The 27,588-nt window shown below is 36.8% G+C and overlaps 1 protein-coding gene across 4 annotated transcripts in view; it reads right to left on the reverse strand.

Annotated features, from left to right (window-relative positions):
- Nucleotides 1-2,470: 2,470 nt before the first annotated feature.
- The window catches only part of LOC129228317 (NAD(+) hydrolase sarm1-like), a 106,889-nt gene continuing 81,771 nt past the window's right edge, over nucleotides 2,471-27,588 (reverse strand). For all 4 annotated transcript variants that reach the window (XM_054863017.1, XM_054862996.1, XM_054863002.1 and 1 more), the window contains 7 exons: nucleotides 27,006-27,182; nucleotides 15,582-15,706; nucleotides 14,201-14,436; nucleotides 12,884-12,989; nucleotides 7,719-7,908; nucleotides 5,396-5,517; nucleotides 2,471-3,430 (listed from right to left, as the gene is read on the reverse strand). In XM_054863017.1, coding sequence (XP_054718992.1) covers nucleotides 3,247-3,430; nucleotides 5,396-5,517; nucleotides 7,719-7,908; nucleotides 12,884-12,989; nucleotides 14,201-14,436; nucleotides 15,582-15,706; nucleotides 27,006-27,182 — 1,140 coding nt within the window. In that variant the 3' untranslated portion in view covers nucleotides 2,471-3,246. The remainder of the gene's footprint in view (nucleotides 3,431-5,395; nucleotides 5,518-7,718; nucleotides 7,909-12,883; nucleotides 12,990-14,200; nucleotides 14,437-15,581; nucleotides 15,707-27,005; nucleotides 27,183-27,588) is intronic.

Below are 27,588 nucleotides of genomic sequence, written 5' to 3' on the forward strand. Positions count from 1 at the left end.
AGACAAAGCTAATTTTTCCCTGCAAGCGTTCTGTTTACCCCCTTCCCCCTCTTCACAAGAGCCTTGGTTTACTTTTTTTTTTTTAAGTTTTTTTTTTTTCGTAGAATTTTCTTTCTTATTGGATATATCATGTTTCATGGGTATACTGTTCCAGGTTTTGCTTGTCAGACTTTTGCTTAAAATAAATAAATGAATAAATGGGCAAGACAAATTTTAAGATTTTATTACACTAGAAATCAATGAAAAATATTTTTGTCTAAAAAACAATAAATATAATTTTACAACAAAATTTGTCTTGATCACATCTTTGCAGCATAAAGCATGGCACTTCAAACATTATGTACAATAAGGCACTATTTACAAAGCATTTTTACACATAAATAAAGCTTCTCGTTAAATAATTTCTGTATCACATGTACTATACAAAATAAATATGATTATATATACATATGATTTTTGATAGAAATAAAATGCAATTTATGTGTGTTATTACAAAAACTACGCTCAAATGTCCTCGATGATTCATTGATTTCCAACGTTGTTCTTATTTTTCAATTAATAAGCTAATGATCTGTTTAAACCACATGTTCATGCCTTTTGCTGTCAACATTGTTTTCACTAAAAAAATCCTCATTATTATGGTACATTTAAATGAATTTTAACCAGTTGAAAAGGTTTTCTTTTTTAATAAATTTTGTTTAACACTTTTATTTTACATTCGTAAACAAATCATGACAGTTTGAAAATGAACATACCAGAGTTAGTGTGAGTGTTAATTAGAAAAAAAAAAAAAACTCCTATAAATGGAAATCATGTAAATTTTTGTCAAGATGTTTAAAATATCAGCCAACTGTTGTTCTGAATCACCAAGTTCTACCATACAAATGTGTACATTAGTATCATAAAGAACTTCTTTCATAGTTTTTTTACTTCTTCTGATAAAGAAGTTCGAAAAACAATGTGCACTTCACCACCCTCAATAGCTTGTTTTTAGAAATATCGCAATTGAAATGCATAAAATAATTAACAAAATAATTTATTTCTCATGCGTTCGGTACCGGAGCAAATTTATAAAAGCAATTAATTGAAATAATTCCATAAAAATGCAGTTTACGAAATAAGATTGATTCTCTATAAACGTTTTCCTATTAGCAAGTCTCGTTTAAATATAAGGTGCGGCAAGATAAGTTAATTATTTCAAAATGCAATAAAACCCATTTTATGCTTCAAAAGGTGTTTTCTTTTTTTTTAACAGTGTAGATACGTATCTAAAGTTTTGTTTTACACAGTTTTGAAAATCACAACAAGTGGGTGACGCCCCACATGGTCTACGTACCGAATAAGTCATTTTCTGGCATTTCTCATGACCCCTTCTAAGACAGAAGCGGATACTTTGGCAATGTCTGCCCGGATGTTTACTATCCAAGGACTTTACAAGATCTGAAATTTGTCACAAATACGAGATTCTATAAGCACACCACAAAAAACCGCAAGGGGCCAAATCCGGAGAACGGGCTACGTACTTAAAATTGCCTCTTGTTGAGATAAGGCGCTTTATAAATGTCCTTGTAGAAGTAGACATTTCCGTTCTGTTGGAAGCAAATGTCACTTAAGTCAAATTCATCAAAACACCGGGGGGGGGGTCGGAGTATGGAGGGCGTCATCTACTTGAAGTGATTTTCAAAGCTGTGTGAAACAAAACTTCAGACATGTACCCACATTACTTATTTGGGGAAAAAAAGACACTCTGACCCACTAAATGTGTTTCATTGCGTTTTGAAATAATTGCGTTTCATCACATATTTTACCTTTTGGGCTAACAGTTAGCTTTAAAGATAACTTTCATCACTATGAAGACAAACAATCAAACATTATCACTCATTACTGATGATATAAACTGTTGAGCATCATTAAAACGAATACGTAGCAGATGCAAACAGTTTCGTACGATTGGATTTTGTTCTAACAAAGCAAGCAATCTGTTTTTGTGTGAAATATATATATACAGGGCGTTCCATTTTAACCTCCAAGACCTATATTTTCGCAACCGTTAGTCCTAGATGTATACTTCCAATTGCAAATATGTTCAAAATCAGATGCAGAGCTAAGGTATTGAAAGTTTGAAGCGAAAATAAAAATAAGTCAAAAAATACGAAATTTAACTTTTTATACGGGCCCTAGGTCCCCTAACTAATATTTGTAGAAATAATCTCCAGTGAATATTGGTCGTACTAATTTCAATTTTTTTGAGTTGGAATTATTTTTCAATGGAGATTATTTCTCTAAATGTAAGTTAGAAGACATGGGGCCTGTATAATAACTAAAATTTGTTTTTTTTTTTTTTTTTTGACTCACTTTAATTTTTATTTCAAACTTTCAATATCTTAACCCTGCATCTGATTTTGAACATTTTTTCAATTGGAAGTCTACATTCAGGACTAACGGTTGCGAAAATAAAGGTCTTGCAAGTTAAAACGGAACACCCTGTATATTTAAAACCAAAGCAGATTGAGAGCAATAAGATTCGTACATAAAATCAGTTTGCCCGTTTCTCTTTGGTAAAGAAATAATTTATATCATCATCATTAGCATTGCAGTTAATAAAAAAAAATCATGTAGGCTTAAATGACTCGGGCGGACGGTACACGTGAACAATGAACACTCATAGTTGTTGGCGTATCTGACAAAATAAAATGAACTTCAGTACTTTCTTGTTCTTAGTTAAGGAAAATGTATCACTTCCTGATGTACTGTACTATACTTGCTGATGGAGGTTCTGGATATTTTCAACAGAAAACTCTGTTTGTGGAAGTAAACAGCCAACATTTTTTCGTTTTATCAAGAGCACACAAAGTTTCGAATAAATTGATGTAGTACAAAATCTCATGCATCATTAGCGTTAAAATACTTTGTCCGTCTGAAAGAGGTTCTATTGTGATAGTAAATTATTTAGATATAAGTGTAACAGGCGAGCTCAACCGCTCGAGTTAGTGAGTCTTTTCATAGATGGCGCCTCTGAAATATTGCTATGAAAGACGGATTTCAATCGTGCCGTTTTTGAACTAACTAACTTGGATAGCAGATCGCCTACTAGTTTGATGCAGTGATTGGTGTAATTGATAGCTTTTTTCAAGTAGAAAAAAATTAAAAAAACGATGAAACTGAATGACAGAAGACTATTTTTCCTCTCTTTTTACAAATCACAGGTGGGGCGTCATCAGTTTGATGCACTTTTGCAGGCTCGCTTCACCTACTGTTGCTATCGCTGTCGTTGCTGTTGCTGCGGTGGTAGCTGTTGTGCGGCAGGGAGCGCGGTACAGTCCCAATGCCGTGGGGTTTGCTAAAGGATCCCTCCATCCGGGAACAGGATTCTCCCCGCATGAACCTTTCCAGTTTGTCCACGCATGCGTCTTGGTAATCGTGACTCCAACTGTGAAAAAAAAATCGATGTCAGTAATGAACACCAAGGGTAAGTTCGGAAACTCGCCGCGGTCGCACCGGTGACAACGCAAGCGTTCGGAAACGCAATCAGCTGATTTTGGGTGCCACCGACCAGTGTTTGGAAATGCCTGCGGTTGCTTTCTAGCGGTCGATCAGGTTGCAACCCCTCCTACCGCGGTCTCGACGTGGTTAGTGAGATCACGTGGTTTGATTCGGCCAATCCGATCTTGAATCAATTTTTTTCACTCTGTGATTGAAGCGTTCATGGGAGCGTCGTCTGCTGCTGAACTAGAACTACCGCGCTGTAACCACGAGCGTTCGGAAACACAGCTGTTCTATCGGGGAAACACAAAAATTCCAGTGATGTCATTTCCGCAATCTGACCAGTGACCAACCGCGCGGTGCGACCGGTGAGGTGTTTCCGAATATGCCTAAGAATTGTAAAGGTTGTTTCAGACCAAAAGCGATGGCAACAAAATTCCCGTCTCTCAGTTTCTGCAATTGCACTGTTTTCAATGTGTCTTCTTGTGCACAGCATCAGCAAAAGCCGAGTGGCGGGATATTTGCTGCTATGTCTTTGGATTTCGAGACAACTTTCAAACGTAATTTTGCTCCGGCAAGAACGACGACAAAATTCTTGTCTCCAATTCTGTTCCATATAATTGAATTAACATGGCCTTGACAATCGTTTGTTCGTTGTCTGTCATTTATTCTTTCATTAAAAACTTCTTTTAAGTACCTAAATACCTGGGGTTCATGATTTGCTGATTGCGCTACAGCGCAAAATAGAGCAATAAAGCTATCGGCTGATGATAGCTATAGTTTAGTAAGCAAGGGAAAACTTAGCTATGTGCTGCACCAAAAAAAGTGTGTCAATTTGCAGACAAAAAGCCATGATGTTTAATTTTCTTGTATATTAGCGTACAATGCACCGACAGTTTAACTGCTGTGGCCGAAAAGTAATGCAAGAATTTAAACACAAATTGGTATGTCATCAGTGGGATCAATGGGTGCATGTATTAAGCGCCCCAAGAAAGCTGTATCGTTTCCCCCCCCCCCGTGACGGCTTTTCAGCTTCATGTGATACAGTAGGTTTGTTTCATTTGAACTGCCACCAAAACAGTTATTCATCGTAATTTGGTTGCGGCAATGCATAGATTGCAAATCGCGCTAATTTGGTTTCCTATGATCAGCACGACAAAAAAAAGAAAGAAAATTAATTTGAATTCTGAAATTTTGAATTCAAATCATTGTTTTCGCAATCACGAGCTGCGACAGGACCCTATTCATTGGAGTTATTGTTTCTAGAAACGGCTCCTGTCCCCACCAAGCCTGCCCCTCCTCTTAGACGGTCATGTGTGTATAGTTGTGTAGGTGTATGTGTAGGCTTGTGTGTGTGCGTAGACCTGTGTGTATGCACGTTACCTTGTGTGTAAAGGCGCGTGTGTATGAGCGTGAGTGTGCATATATGTAAATGTGTATGTGTGAGTGCGTATGTGTGTGTGAGTGTGTATGTGTGTGAGTGCGTATGTGTGTGTGAGTGTGTGTGAGTGTGTATGTATGTATGTGTGTGAGTGTGTATGTGTGTGAGCGTGCGTGTGCGTAGGAAGGACGCCACTGACCAGGAGAAGCAGATTCCTGGGGACATTGCTCAGGACCGGAGGAGCCGTGCCTGCAGAGGACGGTGGGATTGAAAAAGGAACCAAACATCAAGGACGGTCAAATGAAAGCAATTAGCAATCGTGATTGCTAAAAAAAAACCTCTAAATTCGTATGACACAATTCTTGTTGATTATGCAAAAAAAAATCCCTAAATTCAAATATGACCACCGTTTTCTCCGTTCATGTTTGGTACACCATTTTTCATCCCGACTATAATCGATAGTCGAACTGAACGGACGAGGAGCTTCATTTACTCTTCGGATAATTAAGAATGACACAATTTGAAACTCACTTGACTCCGTTAAAATTAGGGATAGTCCTAATATCTTCAGGCAGAGAGTCCGGGTCCGGCCATTTAAAGTTGTCCATAATCGGGATGATGTTGCATTCACTGTTGACAGCTTCCACTATCTCCTGTTAAGAAGAAAAATAACACTATTAGCGGTGGAATATCTAGCATGGATGATATCCAGAGTGGTAATTTCTGGTGTCATCATCCCCCCCCCCCCACAAGTGGAAAAAAAAAACAGTCGTCGAAATTATAAGGATAAAAGAAAAAAAAACCCACCAATTCTTAGCTGCATTTGGTCAGATAGTTATGCAAATTTTATGACTAGTAAGTGATAGTAAATGAAACATATTTTATAACCTTTATTGGAAATACAAAAGAATTTCTTATTCGTAGAAGGAAATTTGAGTTTAGGCATCCGTGTGATATGGACAAAATTATAAGGACAATTAGATTTGGGTGTTCTAAAAAGCAAAAGCGAAGGGGGGTATGAAACTGATGGCCCTTAATTATTTTAAACACATGGAAAGATAATGGGGTGCAGCTTTTAGGTTATAAGAGTTAGTCACTACTAGGTCTAAGTATTGACAATATGAACCTAGTTCTGAGTATAGTATTCACAACATGGTGGTAGGGGGGAGGGAGGTTTTCCTCCGGGAAAATGTTCGAATTTATAGACTTTGATTCCAGTTATTTTATTGCGTGAAAAGTGATACGTTAACCTTAAGGGAAAAAATGAATGAGCACACCAGCCTTGTTACGCAAACAGCAAAACATCTATAGTATACACATGTTTCGGGGGCACAAGGAAGCCGATTTCCAATGGAAATTTTTTTTTAATTTCCATGCAGAAGCTGAATCCACAATGAAGCCAATTTATGACATCTGTTTGGAGCTCAAAAGTTCGTATTGTACTGCAAAAATAAATATTAGAATATTTTTGAAATAAAAATATCTAAATTTAAAGCTTTGCATTAGTTGAGGAAAAGAAAGTTCACTTAGACACATAAGCTTTGACAGTTATCAAAAACTCTCCCCCTCCACTTTTTATTTGCTTATCTAGCCAAAGAGTGCAGAAGAAAGTTATTCCTAGAAAGAAATGTTCTATTTTGTAATTTTGACTAAATTACAATCACGTTGAAGGGGTACTGAATAGCGAATGCATTTTGACCATGTTTTGGAAACATCTGCCTGAGTGTGGGTGCGGACGAATACTTCTTAGCGTAAAAAGTATCGACTAGAACAGAAAGAAATTCAGTATGTGAATGGACAACGTTAGGAACTAGAGCTGATGATTTTCTGTGGCATCGCATCTGAAACTTAATAAGAACTAGCTCTCAGTGAATTTCCTAATCGCTTTAAAGGAGCAATTATACTCCAGTGTCCCCTATACTACCACTGCACGTGGTTTAAGCGGTTGGCTGACGACCGCTATGTTTTTTTGATCCAGATCAGGAGTCGAGCAATCCCTGATCCGGTAGCTACAGCAGTATTGATTTGGATTGGAAACTAAGGATTTTTGACCACGACAGATTTAAGGTACACTATTCACCATTTTCGCGAACACAAAGGGGGTCTTTGACCAAATGGTAACGAACCAGTGACCTTTCAGTCACAAATCCCGTGTCTCACCAGCAGGGACAGCTCGGTCTCTTTAAAAGAGACAGCACCATCAAATGTTTTTCTCCGTATAAGAGCGATTTCTATGTCTCAAAAATTAATGTAAAGATTCCACCAAAAATTTTCATAGATAAGAGCTCAAATGGGGCCATGGCAGCCCGATCGGTAGAGTGTCGGATTCGGGGCCGGAGGGTCCTAGGTTCGAACCTCGATGGTCGAAGACCCACCGTCGTCATTAAAGGGGACTGGGCGACGTTAAATATGCTCGTGGTCTCAATGTCCTCCAAGTGAAACGATACCTCTGGGGGTGCTAGTACCAGGTAGCTATTAGCTCCTGGACTAGTTCTAAATTCTCATTAACTGTTCGATCCGGTGATGGTGCTGCCATTTATCGGTATATAAAATAATGGAGGCAAGGCACTTAGTATGCAGTCCTCGACATAAATACAGTTGAAGTCAGTTGTGACTCTGAATAGGAAGAACTCAAATGGGAACTGATGCTGATAAGTTTTTCGCGATAATCGCTACAAGATTGGGACTTGGGGACCAAGCGCTTTTCTTGTTAAGAATGTGTGCTTCGTCTAGAAAATTAATGCAAGGATTCAAATAGAAACGGAAAGTGACTCAGGCAAGAAACAAGCTCAGGCAATTTTCTTTTTTTTCCCTCTTTTCAATTGTTATTTTTTATTTAAGAGTTTCTCCTCACCCGATGCACCCAGTCCTTGCATTCGACGTCATCGATGCAGCGGTCGAGTGCGTTCGGCGTCAGTACCAGGATGAAGTGCCTGGCCTGCCGGACGCTCTGGAGCAGGTTGCTGTCGAATTTTCCAGCTTCCAATCGTTCCACGTCGATGAAAACGGAGAACCCCTTCAGCTGTAGATGGACTTTAAGTAGGCTAAAAGGGGGCAAAAAAGAACGTCATCCAGATGGAACTTATCTAGAGCATCAAACAATCATGATCCCCACTGTAATAAATCCATTTCCAAGGCTGTCCACCACGTCAAGTACAGGGAAGTTTTCGTCAATTGCAGCAGTGAAAAGAAAAGGGATGTATTGTACAGTCTGACCACCGACTCAATGGATAGGCAAACTTCCGGTTTACAGGCGGAAATGGATGCATCTATCAGTTTTCGATGATGCCAACTTTTACAGATGTATGTTAGCCTCTAAATTAAGCAGATTCACATTTAAATAAACGGAACACGCGCGTCAGATTTTTACTTTTCTCCCCGATGTAGAAAGACTTACCCGAACTGGACTTTTGCCAATTCCATCAAATCAGTGGTCAGACTGCAAGTGCTAAAGTTAAAGATTTGGAGATAACCGGTACAAATGGTAGGTGAACCTCTTCTTTGTCTTGAGACAGGTGATGGTACTAGTAGCCCTGGTAGGTGCTGTTATACAGTATGATTTAGAAAGACTTTTGAATGAAAGCAACCTAGGACCGCAACTTTTAACGCGTTTTACTCAAAACTCGAAAATGTTCACTTACGTTCCTTTGATTCTCTTTTGCCTGAATTGTACTATAATATATTATTTGGCCCCTAGACAGGCCCGGCATTTCAAATTTTTCCTGCGGGAGGGATCAAAGAGAGTACACTCTACTCAAATTTTATCGGAAAAAAACAAAAATCACCCTCACTTATACGAAAAAACATTAATTTTTCAAAGCGAGGAGAAGGGGATATTGACCCCGCAACCCCCTAAATGACAGGCTTGCATCTAAATGTTGCCTTCATTGTTACGACCGCGATTATTCTCTAAAGTTCCCTCATTTCAAACTCAGAAGATTAAATAATGAAAAAGCACTTATTTTAGCGAAAATAAAGATATCGGCGACTTCGCGAGCTGAAAATTTCGCGAATGTTTTAAGAACAGAATCGAAAGTTGAAAAAAAAAAAAAAAAAAATAGAATTTCGTAGAGCTTAAATCTATTTCAGAGCCAGAACGACGTAAGTCCTATTACGATAGTTTTACAGTAGAGAGGAAAAGCTTTTTTTCTGGCCCATTCAAAGGATGGGACTCGCGCTCTTTTAACTCTGGTAAAAAAATGAAAATAATTTTTTTTAAATTAATAATTACGTTCACATGGCTCGATGCAGAATAGGCTTCCACATACAATGCACTAAGAAACAGAAAATCGCAGTTTTTGCACATCTGGGCTGCAGACTCTGACTCTGAGGCACAGAAATTTTAGCGATTGTAACGAACATGCAAAAAACGCGAAAATAAAAGTTTCGCAAAAATAAATGCTTTTACAAGCAAACAAAAAATTCCTTCCATATAAAATGGAGCAGTGCTTGGTGAGCTAACGCTTTTTGACTCAGTGAGATACTTGGAGCAATCAAATAATTTGCCTACAGTGAGAAGAAAGTCGAGATTTGACTCGAATAACAAGATGACTGACTTTGATAGAGTCCATTTCTTGTTGGGGAAAAAGGAAGAAATTCTTATATTGTTACAAGACCAGTCATTGTTGCAGTACGCCATTGGCGAAGCAATCCGGCTCTTTTCACTCTTATTTTAACAAATAAAACCCTTTAATCATACGTCCATTGGAGTTTAAGCAGCCAGAGCAGAACTCTAAATAACGAGACAGACGACCAGATTTTGCGATTAAACATGAAATGCTTTCTTGTATTGGGATTGTAATGGTCGATGCTTACTCATGCCAAATAGCCGATGATCGAGTAACCCGCGTGTTTCAACAATGAAACTCGCGCCAAGGCATGATAATTTAATAATGTGTTTTGGTAATGTTTAACGTGCAGTGAAAGGCTTTTATTGTGACAAGGCTGAACTCGATCCGGTAACTTAACTGTTTTACTGGTAAGACTGTCATTTCAGGGGAATAAAGAAACGAAAAAATGGTCGGCAATAATGAACGCTACCTACTGTAGTTAGGGTTTATAATTTCAACTATCAAAATATCACCAAACATGCAATGGCTTCGTTGAAATGTAGAAAAGTAGAAGCAATTTTCACCCGTCACATACCTTGACGGGCGACTTTCCAGTTAAGTTATATAACTAGACATTTGTACTAGACGTTAAATCCCGGTTATCACAAATTTGCCATTTCAAGTGCGATTGCGCGCGGACCTAGCTTTTTGGGCTTACTGTTTTAAGATTTCGTGTTGCTTGTTTGTATTTAGGATGAGCTAGAGTTTCAACAAATTAATGCTATTAGAATATTTTCACAGCGATTTTGTTATATATTATATGAAACTACGGATATGAACAACTGATAATCTTCATAATGTAAAGAGAAAAATGACACTTCAATATTTATTGGTTTGGAAATATTTATTTAACATAAACGTAAAACACGTTGTGTATTTCAAAAATGATTGGAATATGAGTACAGATATCCGTCTTTTGCGGATATTTTTATGTTAGGCGTAATTAGTATTATACATTTTTATTTAGGTTGAGTGTTCGGCTTTGTATTAGAAGTGATGCTGCAATTCTAGTACGCTCTTCTGATGTTAAAACTTTAGCCCTGAAAAGGGCCTTTATTTGATAGAAAAATCAGACACCGAATCTATTAATAATTAAGACTCAAAACACAATCTTTACCGAGGCCTAAAAACTGAATCAGAGAAAGCTTTGTGATTTCCAATTTTTATCTGTTGTTATCTCATATTTATTTACAAATTTAAAATGTTTGTAATTAATTTTAGCAATATTTTTGAAATCAGCTAAGTCCGCGCGGAAGCGCAGTTGAAATGGCAAATTTGTGATAACCGGGATTTAACGTCGAGTGACATTTGTCGGTTTGATGCAAAATTTAATCAAATTACGGAAAAACGTTGAATTTTCAAGATTTTGTAATTTAGTAGCGACTCCTAAAATGAATTTCTTTTGTCTAAAATATTTATGGAGGTCTTATTTTAGGCTATAAACAAAAACGAGAGAGTGCCCCACAAATTACAAAAGTTCATTTTTTAAGGAGAACCCTGATGTGCATGTAGGCATGTGTAGGATGTGGAGTAGGAGCGGATTCCGGTGGACAGTGCTCGCTGAAGGAGCAGCATCGGGGAGTGGGTCGACGGCGGTGCTGCAGAGGGAGGCGGACAGAACTAAAATCAAAGGACGGACGGAAGCCTAAATCGGTCAAGTTAGAACAGTAAGCAATTCGTGATTGCTCAAAAGAAAAAAAATAATAAAATAATTTGAATTCTGACATTTTGGATTAAAATCATGTGTTTCGCGATCACGAGTTGCGACAGGACCATAAAATGTTTCTAGAAACGGCGCCTGCCAACCGATCCCCCCCTCCACCTCCAAGCCTGCCATTTCTCCTGGGAAGGTACGTGTGTATAGCTGTGTCTGTAAGCATGTGTGTGTAGGCTTGTTGTGTGTGTACATGGACCGTTGTAGGTGCACACAGGTGCAGTGTTGCCAGATTGGGGGAAATTTCCCCATTTTGGGGAAATCTGGTGCTCTCTGGGGAAATTTTGGGGAAATGGGTTTTGAGGGGAATTCTTTGGGGAAAATTTTTTTTCTTGGGGGAAACCTGGGGAAAAAAATGTTGGGAAAAGAAAAATTGTAATTAAAATTGCCTCTTGACATCTGGTAGTTACATTATTTGTATCAAACAGCGTTGGTTTAGCTTTGCTCAACTTTATGGAATTCGCATTTCGTATTATGCGGAATATTATGCTACGGAACTTGTATTAATAGTTCTACGTGAATTATTAGTTGATACGTGAAATAGGCAAAAAGAAGTGTGATGAAGAATGTTCTTGGGTAAAATATATATAAAAATCATGGTTTAAATATACCTACATAAGCAGAGTAGTAAATGCGCGTAGAAATTTTTTTTTTGACTATTTCTTATCTCTCGGTCAGGCACTAGTACTTATGACTAGTGGTACCCGCACGGCTTTGCCCGTGGTAGAAAATTAAAAGGTATTTTGGTTCCCCTGTATATTTACAAATAATGCATGATGAATTTCTCGCCAATTGGCTTGCCCACGTTACGGTTCCACATTATGATAACTTGGTAATTTAGTCGTCCATCTTATGATAATTTTGTTCCTAAAATTGGAATAGAAAAAGAACAAAATTAAATATTCAAAAAATCGCTTAAAGGTGCACACCCCCATGCTACAAACTGATTCTTTGCTAAATTTCATGAAAATCAGTCGAACGATCTAGGTGCTATGCGCGTCACAGAGATCCTGACAGAGAGAGAGAGAGAGAGAGATCCGGAATGAGAGACTTTCAGCTTTATTATTAGTTAGTGAAGATAAAAATAGATAAAGAAAAAAAAAGCGAAAACTAGAAGGAAAAAAAAGTTGGGGAATTTTATAAGAAAATTAGGTTATTTGGGGAAAAAAAAATATTCGAGACACAAAAATATCAGAGGAAGTCGATTCATTTTATGAAAATATTAGTAGAAAAATAATTTTGGAATTTGGGGAATTTTGATAGAAAACATCGCTTTTTGGGGAAAAGTTGGAAGGGAATCGGGGAAATCTGGATTTGACCATCTGGCAACACTGCACAGGTGTCTGTGTATGTGTGTAAAAGCGCATGTGGGTGTGTGTGTAGGACATAGACCCCCATTAGAAACTGATTCCGGGAGCACCAGAGGAGCTGCACCTGCAGAGGCCCCTGGTCCAAGCTGAAAAAGGAACCACAACGTCATGGACGGTCAAATGAAAACAATTAGCAATCGTGATTGCTCAAAAAAAAAAAAAAAAAAAAACTGCCTATTAGATATGAGAACAGTTTAACGACATTTCAATGACTTTAAAATCAATGACTTAATTTACCATCTTCAAACATCAGTCACACGAATGGTATTTCTGGGAAACAAGAAACTGACAGCATGCTTTAAAGATGCTTTTAGAAGAAACTTACCTCGCTAACTGAGAGCCATTTGATCGTCTGTAACTGATGAAGACATCTAAACTTTTGTGGTTCACATCGTCATCAGATTCGAAGTCATTTCGATTACAGTGCATGCCTGAAAAATATTTCGTATTTAAGAAAACATCTGAGACCTTTTTCGCCCACATAAATAAATACTTGAAAATATTTCTTATAATAAATCAGATTTAGTACCCGGTCTTCGAAGGCCCGTCATTTCAAAGTGTCCTGCCATCTATCCCAGAGACTAAGAGGTGAAAGGTAACTGATTTCTTTCCCCGTGAGCAGGGCCCGATCAAAGCACGGTCCTGCGGGTCCGTGAACCTGGGCACCATAATTTTTGGGGCACCAAAATGGGGTACATTTATTTTTTCTACATCCTTTTTAAAATTTTTACTTTGAAAATATACGACATTTCTTATGAGAGGGGCACCAAATTTTAACAGGACCTGGGCACCACTTTGGCTAGATCAGGCCCTGCCCGTGAGTCTGATTATAGCAATATACATGATCAGTTTCGAAGATTAAGTTATACACTAAGCATACTCAATCTGTGGCCCATAGGTCACTTGAGACTCGCTGAAACCTCCAATTGAAATAGAACATTATTTAAAAAGTAAAATCATAGAAAAAAATTTAATTATTCGCTGAATTTATATAAAATACGCCCATAAGTGCAATTTACATCAAAACTTAATCTTCCAAAAAATAAAAAAAGGGAAAACTTCGTTGTTTCCATTTCTTTCACAGTACAAGATTTTTGATGAAATGAAAACACAATCAGAATCAGAAATTGCTGAGACTTTTTAAAACCTACTAGCTTTTACCCACGGCTTCGCTCACGTTGATGTAGATTTTTTCAATCGATTAAGGTTAATAATGGGCAACGCAAGCAGAGGTCAAACAGTTACCAAAAATTGGTTTGTCCCCAATTTCAACTACACATTTCAGATTTCCTTCCCCTTCAGTATATCAAAAGGTATGATTAAAACTGAAAAACAGAGGGGCGGGGGGGGGGGGATAAATGAAATGTCGACGAAACTGGGGAGAAAACTCCGTATCTCAAAGTCAGACTAAAGTAAGTCACACTATCCTTATTCTGCAGGAGAGTGCCAAAACGTTTGTCTAAATGCATACAAAGGTTGGGACTCGCTCTCTCATAGCAATGATAAATAATTATGAAATTTTTTTTTATAGGGTTACGTTGATACCCCTCAACGCGGAACAAGATTCATACTTTGACAGTAACAACCAGGAAATCGGCCATTTTGAACATGCGTCAGTTTGACTCTGAGGTAAAGAACTTGCCTTTGATGGCTTGGGAAAGCTTCATCCTGTGTATACTGTTGGCGATCCCGCACTCGCTCTGCAACTGTTCGGGGCACAGGTCCCTGAGGTTCCCTGCGTGGACTCCGCTCAGGAGCATTTGGTAGGTGTACTGGCAGAACTCCGGGCCCACGCCCTGAAGCCAGGCCCCCAGGGCCGAGGGGTCGCAAGACGAGTAGTCGGCCAGCTTCTTAAGTTGGTTCAGGTCGCGGAGGAACCTGGCAACACATTTTAAGTTGGTTGTTACTTTATTGATTATTATTTACTTTTAAAAAAAATCATAGAGCTGTTGGATGAAAAATGGTCAAAAGAGCTTTGTGCTAAAATGTGATTGAAATGAAAAGAACAACGTGAAGCACAAATTATCAAGAAAAACAGAATATTGCTATTTCAAGGCTACTGAGGAGCCTCTTCATCAGTGCAAAAATGCTTAACACACAACAAAAAGTCATGAGAGAATACAACATCAGTCACGTGGACATCGGTATAAATACCAGACGAAATAAGGAATTTAACAATTTGTCCTTAATAGAATAGAGCGAAAAAAAAAAAAACGATTTTTTTTTTGCGAGTTGCTACAGCGCGGAAAAGTTGCGATTGGTGAAGACTTAAAAAACAAAAAAAAATTTTTTTTTTTTGAAATCGGATAATATCTTTCAATTGCGCAACGAGCCTAAACATTCGGAAAAATGGAAAATTTTATGTTTTTTACGGATTTTTAAAACATTTTGTGTCAATATTTTTTTAATGCTCTAAGACGGAAATGTTACGATTGCTGAAACCTTGAAAAATTAAAAAGAAATATGTGTACTGAATGATAAAAAAGTTTTTCTAAATGTATTTGAAAATGGGTAATTACTGTAAAGAATGAAATTTCTGCATGGTTAAAAGATACCTTCAAAATCAAGAAATAAATTAACGCTTTTGTGTAATATAATGCTTTTTAAAAGAGTTTTCCCTACATTACTGATAAAAGAACGAAGAAAACCTTGGCCATATTTTTAAACTTTAAAGAAAAGTTAAAATTTTTCAACAATCGCAACTTTTCTGTCGAAGGGCATTAAAAAAAACATTGGCACAGAAATTTTTAAAAAATCCGTGAAAAAATATAAAATTTTCCATTTTTTCGAATTTTTAGGCTTGTTGCGCGATCGGAAGATATTATCCGATATATATATATATTTTTTTAAGTCTTCACCAATCGCAACTTTTCCAATATAGCAACTCGCAAAAAAAAAAAAAAAAAAAAAACGTTTTTTTTTCGCTCCACTCTAATCACTAAACTCTGTAAGTATTGACTTTAAAACCACTACAACCTCATTTTCAACAAATTAAAGAGCTAAAATATTGATAATGGGAGTACCTTTTTCTCAGAATTCCATTAGATATTCCTATGTCCATTTCCAGTGATTTTTCTGTTAGTTGCAGAAGCAAATCGCCATCTACTCTGCTGTTCAAAAACTCGTTGCAACATTGAGGGAAGCCAATCTGCAAACAAAGATTCTTCATTAGATGTGACATCACTTCAATATTTATACTTCCTTATGCATTACCGCCCAGCAGAAAAGGCAACATACGAGTACCTACCAGAAACGTTCTTCCGTCATAGGAAAACGAAGTGCATGCATTATCAATATCGCAGAAGTCTTTATATTTTAGCGAGAGCAAGTTGTTTTCCTTGTATTGACACTACGCTAGCAGAGAAACAACTTTGACGGAATTCATTTTTTGTCATTGGTGAAACAGCGTGGGCAAAAGAAAAAAACCTCTCAAAATGCTTCTGACACTATTCTTAGATTCTTAAAACGAAACCCTGGATCCAATACCCGTTTCCCCCATTTCACTGTGCTGTTTAGAAATAGCACCCCCCCCTTTTTTTCTCTCCAGTTTTCGAGTCTCATAGATATTATTTTTGCTTGGAGGGGAGGGGATCATCTTAGTTAACCCGTTAACGTTCTTCTAAAGGGCTAGAGAGGCGAAATGTTCAAAAGGCATGAACATTTGCGGCAAGAAAAGATACTTATGGGAGTTATTACCCCCTGAAATACTTAAAAAAAACCATCAAAAACGATCTTTTTCTGGATTTTTTTTTTTTTTGAGCAATCACGATTGCTTATCGTTTTCATTTGACTGTTTTGTTGTTTTATCATTTTATTTTCCCACCAACACCCTCTGCCAGCACCACCGTCGCGTCGACCGACCTCACGATGCTGCTCCTCTTGCGAAAACAGTCTCCAAGTTGCGTCCATATCCTACACACACACACACACACGCATACACACTCATGCCTGCGCACCAGGGTGGATCGAAAAAAAACAAATTTTGAATCTTAATTTGGAATACCTGCCAAAAGCTGTGCATGTGTAAGTACAACACACATGTAAAATATTATCAAGTTTGAACAAATCTTTGAGGGTCCTACCAAGGCTTGAATTTATCCAAAAATAGAAAAAAAGGTCAATTTCCCAAAACTTTTATAAAAATACTAGTGTTTAAAATTTTTGCTATAATACGGTTAAAATGCTTCCTTTGAACACTCTTTTCATGTATCTTCACAATTATTTACAGTCTTTGCACCATTAAGTTCGCACATAAGCCGTTAAGTTTCGCGAAATTAACCAAAAACTGATACGAAAAAACATTAATTTTTCAAAGCGAGGAGAAGGGGATATTGACCCCGCAACCCCCTAAATGACAGGCTTGCATCTAAATGTTGCCTTCATTGTTACGACCGCGATTATTCTCTAAAGTTCCCTCATTTCAAACTCAGAAGATTAAATAATGAAAAAGCACTTATTTTAGCGAAAATAAAGATATCGGCGACTTCGCGAGCTGAAAATTTCGCGAATGTTTTAAGAACAGAATCGAAAGTTGAAAAAAAAAAAATAGAATTTCGTAGAGCTTAAATCTATTTCAGAGCCAGAACGACGTAAGTCCTATTACGATAGTTTTACAGTAGAGAGGAAAAGCTTTTTTTCTGGCCCATTCAAAGGATGGGACTCGCGCTCTTTTAACTCTGGTAAAAAAATGAAAATAATTTTTTTTAAATTAATAATTACGTTCACATGGCTCGATGCAGAATAGGCTTCCACATACAATGCACTAAGAAACAGAAAATCGCAGTTTTTGCACATCTGGGCTGCAGACTCTGACTCTGAGGCACAGAAATTTTAGCGATTGTAACGAACATGCAGAAAACGCGAAAATAAAAGTTTCGCAAAAATAAATGCTTTTACAAGCAAACAAAAAATTCCTTCCATATAAAATGGAGCAGTGCTTGGTGAGCTAACGCTTTTTGACTCAGTGAGATACTTGGAGCAATCAAATAATTTGCCTACAGTGAGAAAAAAGTCGAGAGCATAGTTTGACTCGAATAACAAGATGACTGACTTTGATAGAGTCCATTTCTTGTTGGGGAAAAAGGAAGAAATTCTTATATTGTTACAAGACCAGTCATTGTTGCAGTACGCCATTGGCGAAGCAATCCGGCTCTTTACACCCTTATTTTAAAAAATAAAACCCTTTAATCATACGTCCATTAGAGTCCTACCAAGGCTTAAATTTATCCAAAAATAGAAAAAAAGGTCAATTTCCCAAAACTTTTATAAAAATACTAGTGTTTAAAATTTTTGCTATAATACGGTTAAAATGCTTCCTTTGAACACTCTTTTCATGTATCTTCACAATTATTTAGTCTTTGCACCATTAAGTTCGCACATAAGCCGTTAAGTTTCGCGAAATTAACCAAAAACTGACTTTTTTTAATCCTTTTTGCACATTGCAAAATTTCTTCTTTTAAAGTCCAGTTTTCTTTTTTACAACGCCTGTACAGAATGCAGTTTTAAACGGAAGTCAAGTTAAACTTTATTACATTAACAGCCCAGCATCCACTAAAGACAGGTGGCTGCATTTCGAGTTCCATTCTACCTTTTCCATCTGCCGAGCCACATGTATTAAGTATAAATTTATTACTCATTTTACATTAGAAGTAAACTATCAAAATGATTCAGTTGTATTAACTAAAAAAACATAGAAGTGCACCGGTTACAAAGAATGTATATTTACTCACATACAGTCGCTCTGACATATAAGCATCAATATTTCACAAAATGAGGGACTTGAAAAGTATCAGTAAGTTAAAGTCACAGAAAATAGTCAGTTTGTCACTACCATTCGTGCAACCTCTTTGAAATCATTTTTTGATTCAAATGTTGACATGATATTTCGAGATTTGATTTTTGCTCTTATGAAGCTCTTGCCGATTGACTAATCATCAACAAAGAAGCTTCTGTCACCATATTAGCACAGCGTTTCCAGGGCCCGATCAAGCCAAACTGGTGCCCAGGTCCTGAGTAGAATTTGTTGCCCCCCCCCCCCCATGAGAAAATCCTTTCAATTTTAAAGTCAATGTTTTATACTAGAAACCTAATGTACTAGAAACTACATTTTAAAGGAACATTACTACATTTAAAAGGAAATCTCGGATTTAAATACCAAACACATCACAGTAAAAATTGCCTCTTAAGGCGAAAAAGAGTTAAAAAACAATTTAAAACTGAAAAAAAAAAACTTACTAATTCTGACATCAAGCTTTAAAAAGGTTTCTTTCTGGCTTTAACAGAGGCAAATGTGTCCATCAAATAATCGAAATCTATGTTTGATGTCACAGTATTTTCAGTGGTCAATAAGGAAAACACCCGTAAAGAGGCCGTATCCAGAGGGGGGGGGGGGGGCCTGACGGCCCCCCCCCCCGAAACCCGAAATGTTTTGTACCGTAAAACAGAAGAAGGTTTTTTTTTTCTTTTTTTAAAATTCCTATTGTCAGAAAAGGAAAATAACAATTTTTTTTTATTCTTAACTAGCCGCCTGCGGCGACCAGCTGGATCGCCTTTTTACGCCATTCGCCTTTTATGCAAGCAGCCACCTACGGCGGCTGTTTGGCTAACTTTACCTTTTTACTTAGCATTTGCCGCCTTCGACGGCTGTTTTAATAAATTTGGCAGCAGTATTAATCAATCCATCTCTATCTTTTTTTGTGCCATTCACATTTTTATGCCAAGATTGCCGCCTTCGGCGGCTATCTACCTTTACGATCTACCACTATTTATTTTAACCTCCCCGCCCATTTCATAATAAAAACAAAGATCACTCAAAAAACCGCTTTTTTTTATTTAAGTTGAGCAAAAAAAAAGTTATCTCCAAAATTCCCCGTAGTGTGCAAAAAGTAGCGTTTGACAAAGAAAAGAAAATCTCGCTGTTTTTATTGAATTAAATGCGCACAACTATGAAATATTTCGTTTTATAGATACAGCAAAACGTCCAACTTGGAGGTGGGGGGGGGGGGGATGGAAAAAGAAATAAATGCAATCCCTAAATAAAAACAAAAGGAAAGAAAAAAAGCAAGCGCTGCCGGAAAAACACGTGGTCATCACGTCATAAAATGTAGAAGTAAGCTATATAGTAAAAAAAAAAAAAAAAAAAAAAGATTACCATTGTTTGCGATTAAGATTCCGTCGTAAATATCGTATCGAAATCCAAGTAGTGACGTCAGAGGCATAAAGGAATGAAGAACCTTTTTTCGACCGATGCGTGGAAAGACATGATGTTCAGCTTAAAAAAATTGTACAAAAAAAAACTATTGCTTATTCTTAAGAACTTTTTTCTTTTGAAGAGGGCGAAATGTTTTTACTATAACCAACTTAAATTTTAGAAATGAGGCTTTGATACTTCTCGCAGGATGATATTAGAAAAAAAAACCCGGAAAAAACTGCAAATTAAAGGTTTTTTTCGAAAATTCGTAAAAAATACAAAAATTGCTCTGTCTTCAAACTTTTTTCATTCATCATATTTAAAATTAAACTTCCTACACTACAGTACAAAATATATTCGTGTGGTGTGATTAATTCGGGGTCTGTGAAGTAAAAGGTAATAAAAAGTGCAAAAAAACACATAAATTATTAAATAACTTTTTTCCTTATTAAAATATCAAAAATCGAAGCCCGAGGTGCACATCTTCGGCAAAAACAGCACCTGTATACCAAATTTCATCTTTCTAGGCCTTGCCGTTTTCCCGAGAAGCGCGCCACACACACACACACAAACATCTTATTTTATTATATGTATAGATTTTATTACTATTCAAAATTTATAATATTTTGAAGAAATACAGAAAAAGCAGTTCTAGTTCTCATTAGCTGCAAGGCACGCTTGAAATTTAGACCTTTAATTAGGACTTCCTGCTCTCTTTCCCAATTCAATTCAGGGCAGCCCAGGGTCAAGGCAGGCCCTTTGTCAGTTCGGTAGACTTTTCAAGTCTACCAAACTGACTTCTGTGCACTTCCTCTTCCAGAGGCGTGCACAGAAATTTTGGGGCTGTCACAAATGCTTTTTTTGGCCCCCTCCATATTGTTTACCCATATTTTCAACCCTAGGTTTAAAAATATTGGACCCCATTTAAGCTCGGGCCCGGACCAACAGTTGTCCCTTCTCCCCTCTATGCACGACCCTGCCCTCCTCCCCCTAAAACTCTTATAAAACTTACACTGTACTGATTTCGAGCTGGGGACTCCAGAAAGGCTGGGCCCCTAGTTTCCGATTAGGCGAGTATCTTGTTACCAAGATGTGCCAAGTTCAGCTCCTTGATACATCCTGAGTAAAAAATGCAAAAATCACGATTCTCGCGTTTCTGTAGCATAATTTTCAAGATCATTTTTGTGACTGATATGTTTCTTGTCTTGCATTTATTTAATGCCGAATTCAGTATCATGGAAGTTCTTTTGTTATTGCTTGTTTTTTTTTTTTTTTTTTCTTACTTCTACTGCATACTGTTAATACCTTAAAGTATGAGAAAACGAGCTGATGTGTGCATCAAATGACTTCCTTTTACTCCAATTTAATGTCATTTCACCATTATTCGCTATTTTAATGTGATTCAATATTTATTCTCTAAATATCACCAACAATGGCCAAATTGAAACCAAAAAAAAAAAAAAAACTCCGCCAAATTTGTCGCCAAGTTGGCGACAAAACTTGGCGACCAAAAGACTGGCGATATATCGCCAAGTGTCCGACAAATTATAACGCCACTTGAGTTTACATCGAAATTAACAATGATTTCCCCCCAAAAAGGTGCAAAAGACCCCCTTAGGAACATCCGAAAGCAACCAAAAGGGGAGGTGCACAACTAGACCCCACTAAGAGTCTATGTACCAAATTTCAACTTTCTAGGACATACCATTTTTGAGTTATGCGAGATACATACGCACATACACACATACGCACATACATACAGACGTCACGAGAAAAGTCGTTGTAATTACCTCGGTGATGGTCAAAATGGATATTTCGCGTGTCTATACATTCTTAGGCACTTTTCCGCATGTGGTCGAATCGAAAAAAAAACTCAACATTCATTTGGGGGTGAGCAAAATGGAAATTAAGGGCGATTTTTGAGTGAAAATTTTTTCGCGAATACAATACTTCCTTTTTTGTAAAAGGAAGTAAAAAAAAACACTTACTCTACTCTCTTTAATTTTCTGCACTACTTGTGATTGAAAAAAAAAAAAGTTTGTTTCGAGAAATATTTCGTTGCATTTATTATTTTTAACTTAAAACGGGTGTGTCTTACAAAGTTATAATCGTTTTGTAAGACTGTGCAATCAACTTCTGAAAAGTGTAAATAAAAAGTTTCAAATTATTTCAACTGTTCGAGAGTCTTTGAAAATTATTTAAGTTTTTGAAATTCCTCGAAAAGTTCTTCAATTTTGTATCTTATCAAGAAAATAAAGTATGAATTGTCCAAATGGCTAGAATATTGCTCTTCCGTTCTCATTTTCTGAATGTCTACACCATTTCTTTAAACTGTTTTGTACAATTTTCATACTGTAGGGCATTTAATGGGAAAAAAATGGGGGTAGGGGAAGTGATCAAAAACAAACTTCACTAAAAGCCGATATGAGCAGATGGCGGGGTGCTTCTCTTTTCTCCTCTCTCGTTTTTCCTCTCTGTCCACTAAGTTCCATGATTTGTCGAGCAAGCAATTTTTATTTTGTTTGACCTTGATTTGCAAAAGAATGTATAACTTTTAAAAGACTTTGTTTGCCTATTTTTTTTTCATATTTTTGTAGTCTCAATTACCTAATATAAGACCTCAAAATACAGATTTTTTTTTCAAAAATTTCTCGGGGGAAAAACCCCCGGACCCCCTGAAATTATGGATGTTCTACATCCAACTTAAAGGGACACTCTCCTGTTATCCTTACCACTACAAGGTGAATAAGAAAAATAATAAGAAAATAACAACAGTCCAAACAGTGGAATCATTAAAAATCGAGACAAAAAGTCTTCTATGTTAACATTTTTATGCGTTTGGTGTGTCTATATATACTATATGTGTGTGTGTGTGTGTTAGGGCAATGTGCTAATCCGGGCCCCTCCCGAAAAAAATTTCTGGATACGGCCTTGCCCGTAAATTATCCTGAGAAACGCAGCTTCTCAAAAGATTTTTGATTCTTTTCAAAAATGAAAAGTAACGTTCACTGGAACAGCTGCTGATAGGCAAGGTAAGAAGAAGCTGGAGGGGTGAATCCACATTATGAAATGTATGTGTAATGTTTAGTGATCTTATCCTTTTAAAACATTCTCCAGCAGAAGGGTTACCTTTTGCAAAAATTTAAAAGTATATTAATTCTTCTGGAAAATGTTCATCTATGTCATCTGAGGAATTTTTTTTGGAATTCCAGAGCTAAGGGACAACGACTTCTTTACGCGAATTTTTTTTTACTTTATGAGTTTTTGAGCTGATTTTTAAAAAATTTTGAGCGCCCTTTCCCTTAAAGTTGAGAAAAAGTAAAATGAGCTTAAAAAAAAGTAAGTAAGTAAGTGAATTTAGGCTAGGCTATTTTGGTGCCCCTAAATTTGTGGTGCCCAGGTCCCTGGACCCGCCGGACCGTGCGTTAATCAGGCCCTTAGCGTTTCACCACGTGAGTGTGACAGGAGAACTAAACGAACGCAAAATTGGCGTTGGTGTTTTCAATCTATTGTTGAAGACTTTCATTAGATATGCCAGCTAAAATAGGACAGGGGTGGCAATTATTGCACATTCTTGCCGGTTGATAACATCAGAGTAGTCTAATGCATAAAAGTTACTCCTTGAATTATAGAATTCTCATAAACAGAAGCCACTTGTCTGGCCTTCAAAATCTACGCAAAGCCAGCTCTCTGATGCACTTCGTTCATCAGTGATCACTGTTAAGAGAATATTTTCCAGGTGGCAAAAATAGGCATTTCGTTGAATGACAGGATCAATATTTTTTTCAGATTGTCACTTACAATAACGAGATGTTGTAATAACACTGATGAGGAACAGCAAAGTTTTGTTTCAATTCCAGAAGAAGAAAAATTTGCAACGGCTACACTCCCGCCAACAGAGCCATCAACATTTTTTGGTGTTGATGTCACTTCAAAAATGGAACAAATGATGCTTTCTCTGCCAACACAATCAAGAGTGTGCTAATAGTACGGCATTTCTGACAGATGTGCGATGTGCTGCAGCAATTGCTTCAGAAACATTACAGGATTTTTGTACTGTGTCTAATAATAATCTCTCTAAAGTCGTTGATATGAATAAAATTCGAAGACAGAGACAGAAGTGTCTCAGGTGTCACAGACGAAGTACGTGTTTCTCTTTAAAACCTGCAAACTAGAAGTGAAAGGGTTTGAAAAGTACATTTTTCGATAACCGAAAAGACAAAACTATGACAAAAAGAAATGGTTGGAAACATATACCATAGAAGAACCATAAACGAGGAATTCATGGTTGAAAAATCCAATTCTCTTTATTTGGGTCATGTGACGCCAACTTCTGGAACGGGAAAACATGTCGCGACAGCAATGTGATTTTTGAACTGAAAATTTGTTTAAGCCTTAAGGATCTTTTAGCTTTTAGCTGTGATGGCACGGCCACGAATACCAGAAAAAAGAACGGTGCAATTGCTGCCATAGAGAATAAAATTGGACATCCTGTCCCATGATTAATCTGTGAACTGCATACGGTCAGCTTTTCCGTCACCTGTTCTTGTGTACCTGTACTTGATTGTGTAACTGCTGGTGCATGTGAATTTTCGCAGGACTAATAGGTAAATTGCTAGACAAGTGCGACAATTTACCACTGGTCCAGTTTGAAGCAATTACGCTCCTTGTCGTAGGTGCTGGGCTGTTAATATAATAAAATATAATTTCATTTCCATTTGAAACTGTATTCTGCACAGTCATTGCAAAAAAAAGGACTTTAAAAGAAAAAATATTGCAATGTGCGAAAAGGCTTAAAAAAAGTCGGTTTTTGGAAATTTCACGAAATTTTACGAACTTGTGTGCGAACCTAATACTGCAAAGAATGTAAATAATTTTGAAGATACATGAAAAGCGTGTTAAAAGGAAACATTTTAGTGGTATTAGAACAAAAATTTTTAACCTTATTATTTTAATAAAAATTTTGGAAAATTGACTTTTTTTCCTATTTTTGGAGAGATTCAAGCCTTGGTAAGACCCCCAAGGAGTTGTTCAAACTTCATAATATTTTACACGTGTATTATTCTTACACATGCACAGCTTTTGGTGGGTATTCCAAATTAAGAATCGAAATTTTTTTCGATCCACCCTACTGCGCACAGACACAAACACACACTCCTACACACACTCATGTCTACACACAGACAGAAACACATAAACCTACATACAAACGCACACACGAACGCCTACACACACACACACACGCGTACACACACAGCACTGCATACACAACACGGACACACATGCATGCATACATACACACACACGCACCCACACACATGCGCCTACACAAACGCGTATTCATACACACACACGCTCGTGATTGCGAAAAAACATAATTTGAATTCAATATGCCAAAAATTCAAATTAACATAATTTTCTTCTACTTTCAATTTATTTATTTACTTATTTTGTTTTTGGTGTCATTTCTATGGTGTAAAACCAGAGAATCGGCCCCATTCCTTTTAGCCCCATGCCTGAAAATTTTTTCACTTTGTTAAAAATAATGTTGCAAGCATCGCATGTTGCATGTGAGTCGCATCGCTGATCTTCAGCAAACAACCTTCCCGGATTATTTATAACTATTCAAGTTACACGGATGCAATTAATATTAAAATAAAATTAAATATATTAATAGTATGACATTAATGAATTTTTCTATTTCCGGGGATGCTCCGACCACATTATTTATCACTTCTTGAATTAGTTATAAGCAATGGGAGTGGTGCACGTCTAGAAATTTTAATACACATTAATGTTATATTATAAGCAAACCGAATTTCCTTTTTAATATTAATTTTATTTGTGAATGTAACTTGTACAAATATAAATAACTAATGCGGGAAGGTTTTTTACTAAAGATCTACGATGCGACTCATATACAACACCGATACTTCCAAGATGTTTTCGGACATGTGACTCAAAGAAGTGAGGCCATACTCTACATACATTTTAACTATGCAGTAACATATGTAGTCTATTCCAGTCAAGAACAAATTGCCTCTGAAAATCAAAGAATATGATAATACAAGCATTTTCAAAAACTGATACACATATTGTAATATTTTGTTGTTAATAAAAATTATTTTTTTTATTATTATCTATATATATATATATAAATGAATGTTTGTCTGTTTAGAACAAATTTCCCACTGGTTCATTTTGACAAAAGTAAGTTATCACTTAAAGTATATAAGTACCATTTTACTTTGCCCCATATTCCCCTACATGTCTTTCCCATAAAATACTTTATCAGTTCAGCTGCAGTGCTGTCGGACTGAGCTCTAAGTACGCCATATTGTTTGTTAGATTAGTAGGTACTATACTTTATTGTAGGTTCTATGCTGGAGTTGTAAGCTTAATCAAAACAAAAAGCAAATATTTGTTGCATATATGAGTTTCCTTCTTGTAATCATGATTTAAAATTATTATTTAAGAAAATACAGTGAAATCTCACTACAACGAGTACCGGTACAACAAAATGTCCATTTCAACGAAATGAATTTTCAACCTCAAGTACATTGCTTGAATTCCATTGCAACGAGAGTCCCGTCACAACGAATCAACTTTGTGGGCAGTTGAAGTTCGTTGTAAGAGAATTTTACTGCATAATACTTTTAAACTTAAAAATTTGATCCGGAAATCCGAATAAACGGAAGTCGGACAAACGAAGTTCTACTGTATTACAGCAGCATCAGTTCAGAGTCCGAGCATTCTGAACATGGGGCACATTTCTATTTCAGGGTCCCTCTAGGGTCTGACTAAGATTTTTGAAGACACTACACTGGGCTACAAAATATTTCGATACTTGCGTATTAACACACCCATGCTAAATTTGGTGGTACCTCATTATCACAACATTTAAAAAGTAGAAGAGATATCATACGATAATTGTATAAGATGTGGTTAAACTTGGCCCGTTGAAAGTTAAATATCAAAGTGATCTGTGATATTATTTTGAATAGTAAATGCAGAATAAACTTGGAGTGGTTTTGAGATTTGCAAAGAGATCAAATTTTTATCAACAAGAGATTTTTTCCGTGTCTTGGCATTTGCAAAAATATCAATAACATCATTGCACTCTAGATTCTGAGTGAAATCATTATTTATTTTTAATTAGCATGATAAATTAAGGAGATTTTGTGGGGCCCCTGAAATCTAAGAGGAGGGACCTGTGCCCCGTATGCCTCTGTGGTGATCAGGCTCTGCATCAGTTTACCTGTTTGACCCATTCGACTACGTCTTCGACTGTCCATAGCGGCACCTGTTGGGAGAGCTTGTGTGGGACGGGCTCTCCTATCAGCTGCAGAGCGTGGGCAGCGTACTTGGAAGCCATGTTATTGGGAGAACTGGCCACTTTCTTGAGGGGCTCGATCACACCGATGTCGTGGAACAACTAAAACAATAATATCTAATTCAATCAATCATGCAGAATCGTCAACAACAGCAACAAAAAAAAAAAAAAAGAGAGAGAGAGAGAGAAAGAAATATAATTTTTACTTCACTGTTAATCATTACTGCTTTATTTTGTGTTCTTACTTTCCTATTTATTAAGGTAAGCTCAGTTTAGAAATTCAAGACCCAAAGAACAAACGTGGATTAAAAACAGCCCAAGGTAAACTTTCAATCTGGAATAACTAAAGATAAAGTGATATTATAACAGAAAAAAAAGACAATATACAAAAATCGGTTTAATAACAGATGCATTGAAACAAAAGGCGATTTTTACCTATCAGTGAAGTTACATTCTGCCATATTCTATGATCTTTTTGTTTTTAAATTACTTAATTTATTTATCACTT

This window comes from Uloborus diversus, chromosome 1 (genome assembly GCF_026930045.1).
Source record: "Uloborus diversus isolate 005 chromosome 1, Udiv.v.3.1, whole genome shotgun sequence".
NCBI lineage: Eukaryota > Metazoa > Arthropoda > Arachnida > Araneae > Uloboridae > Uloborus > Uloborus diversus.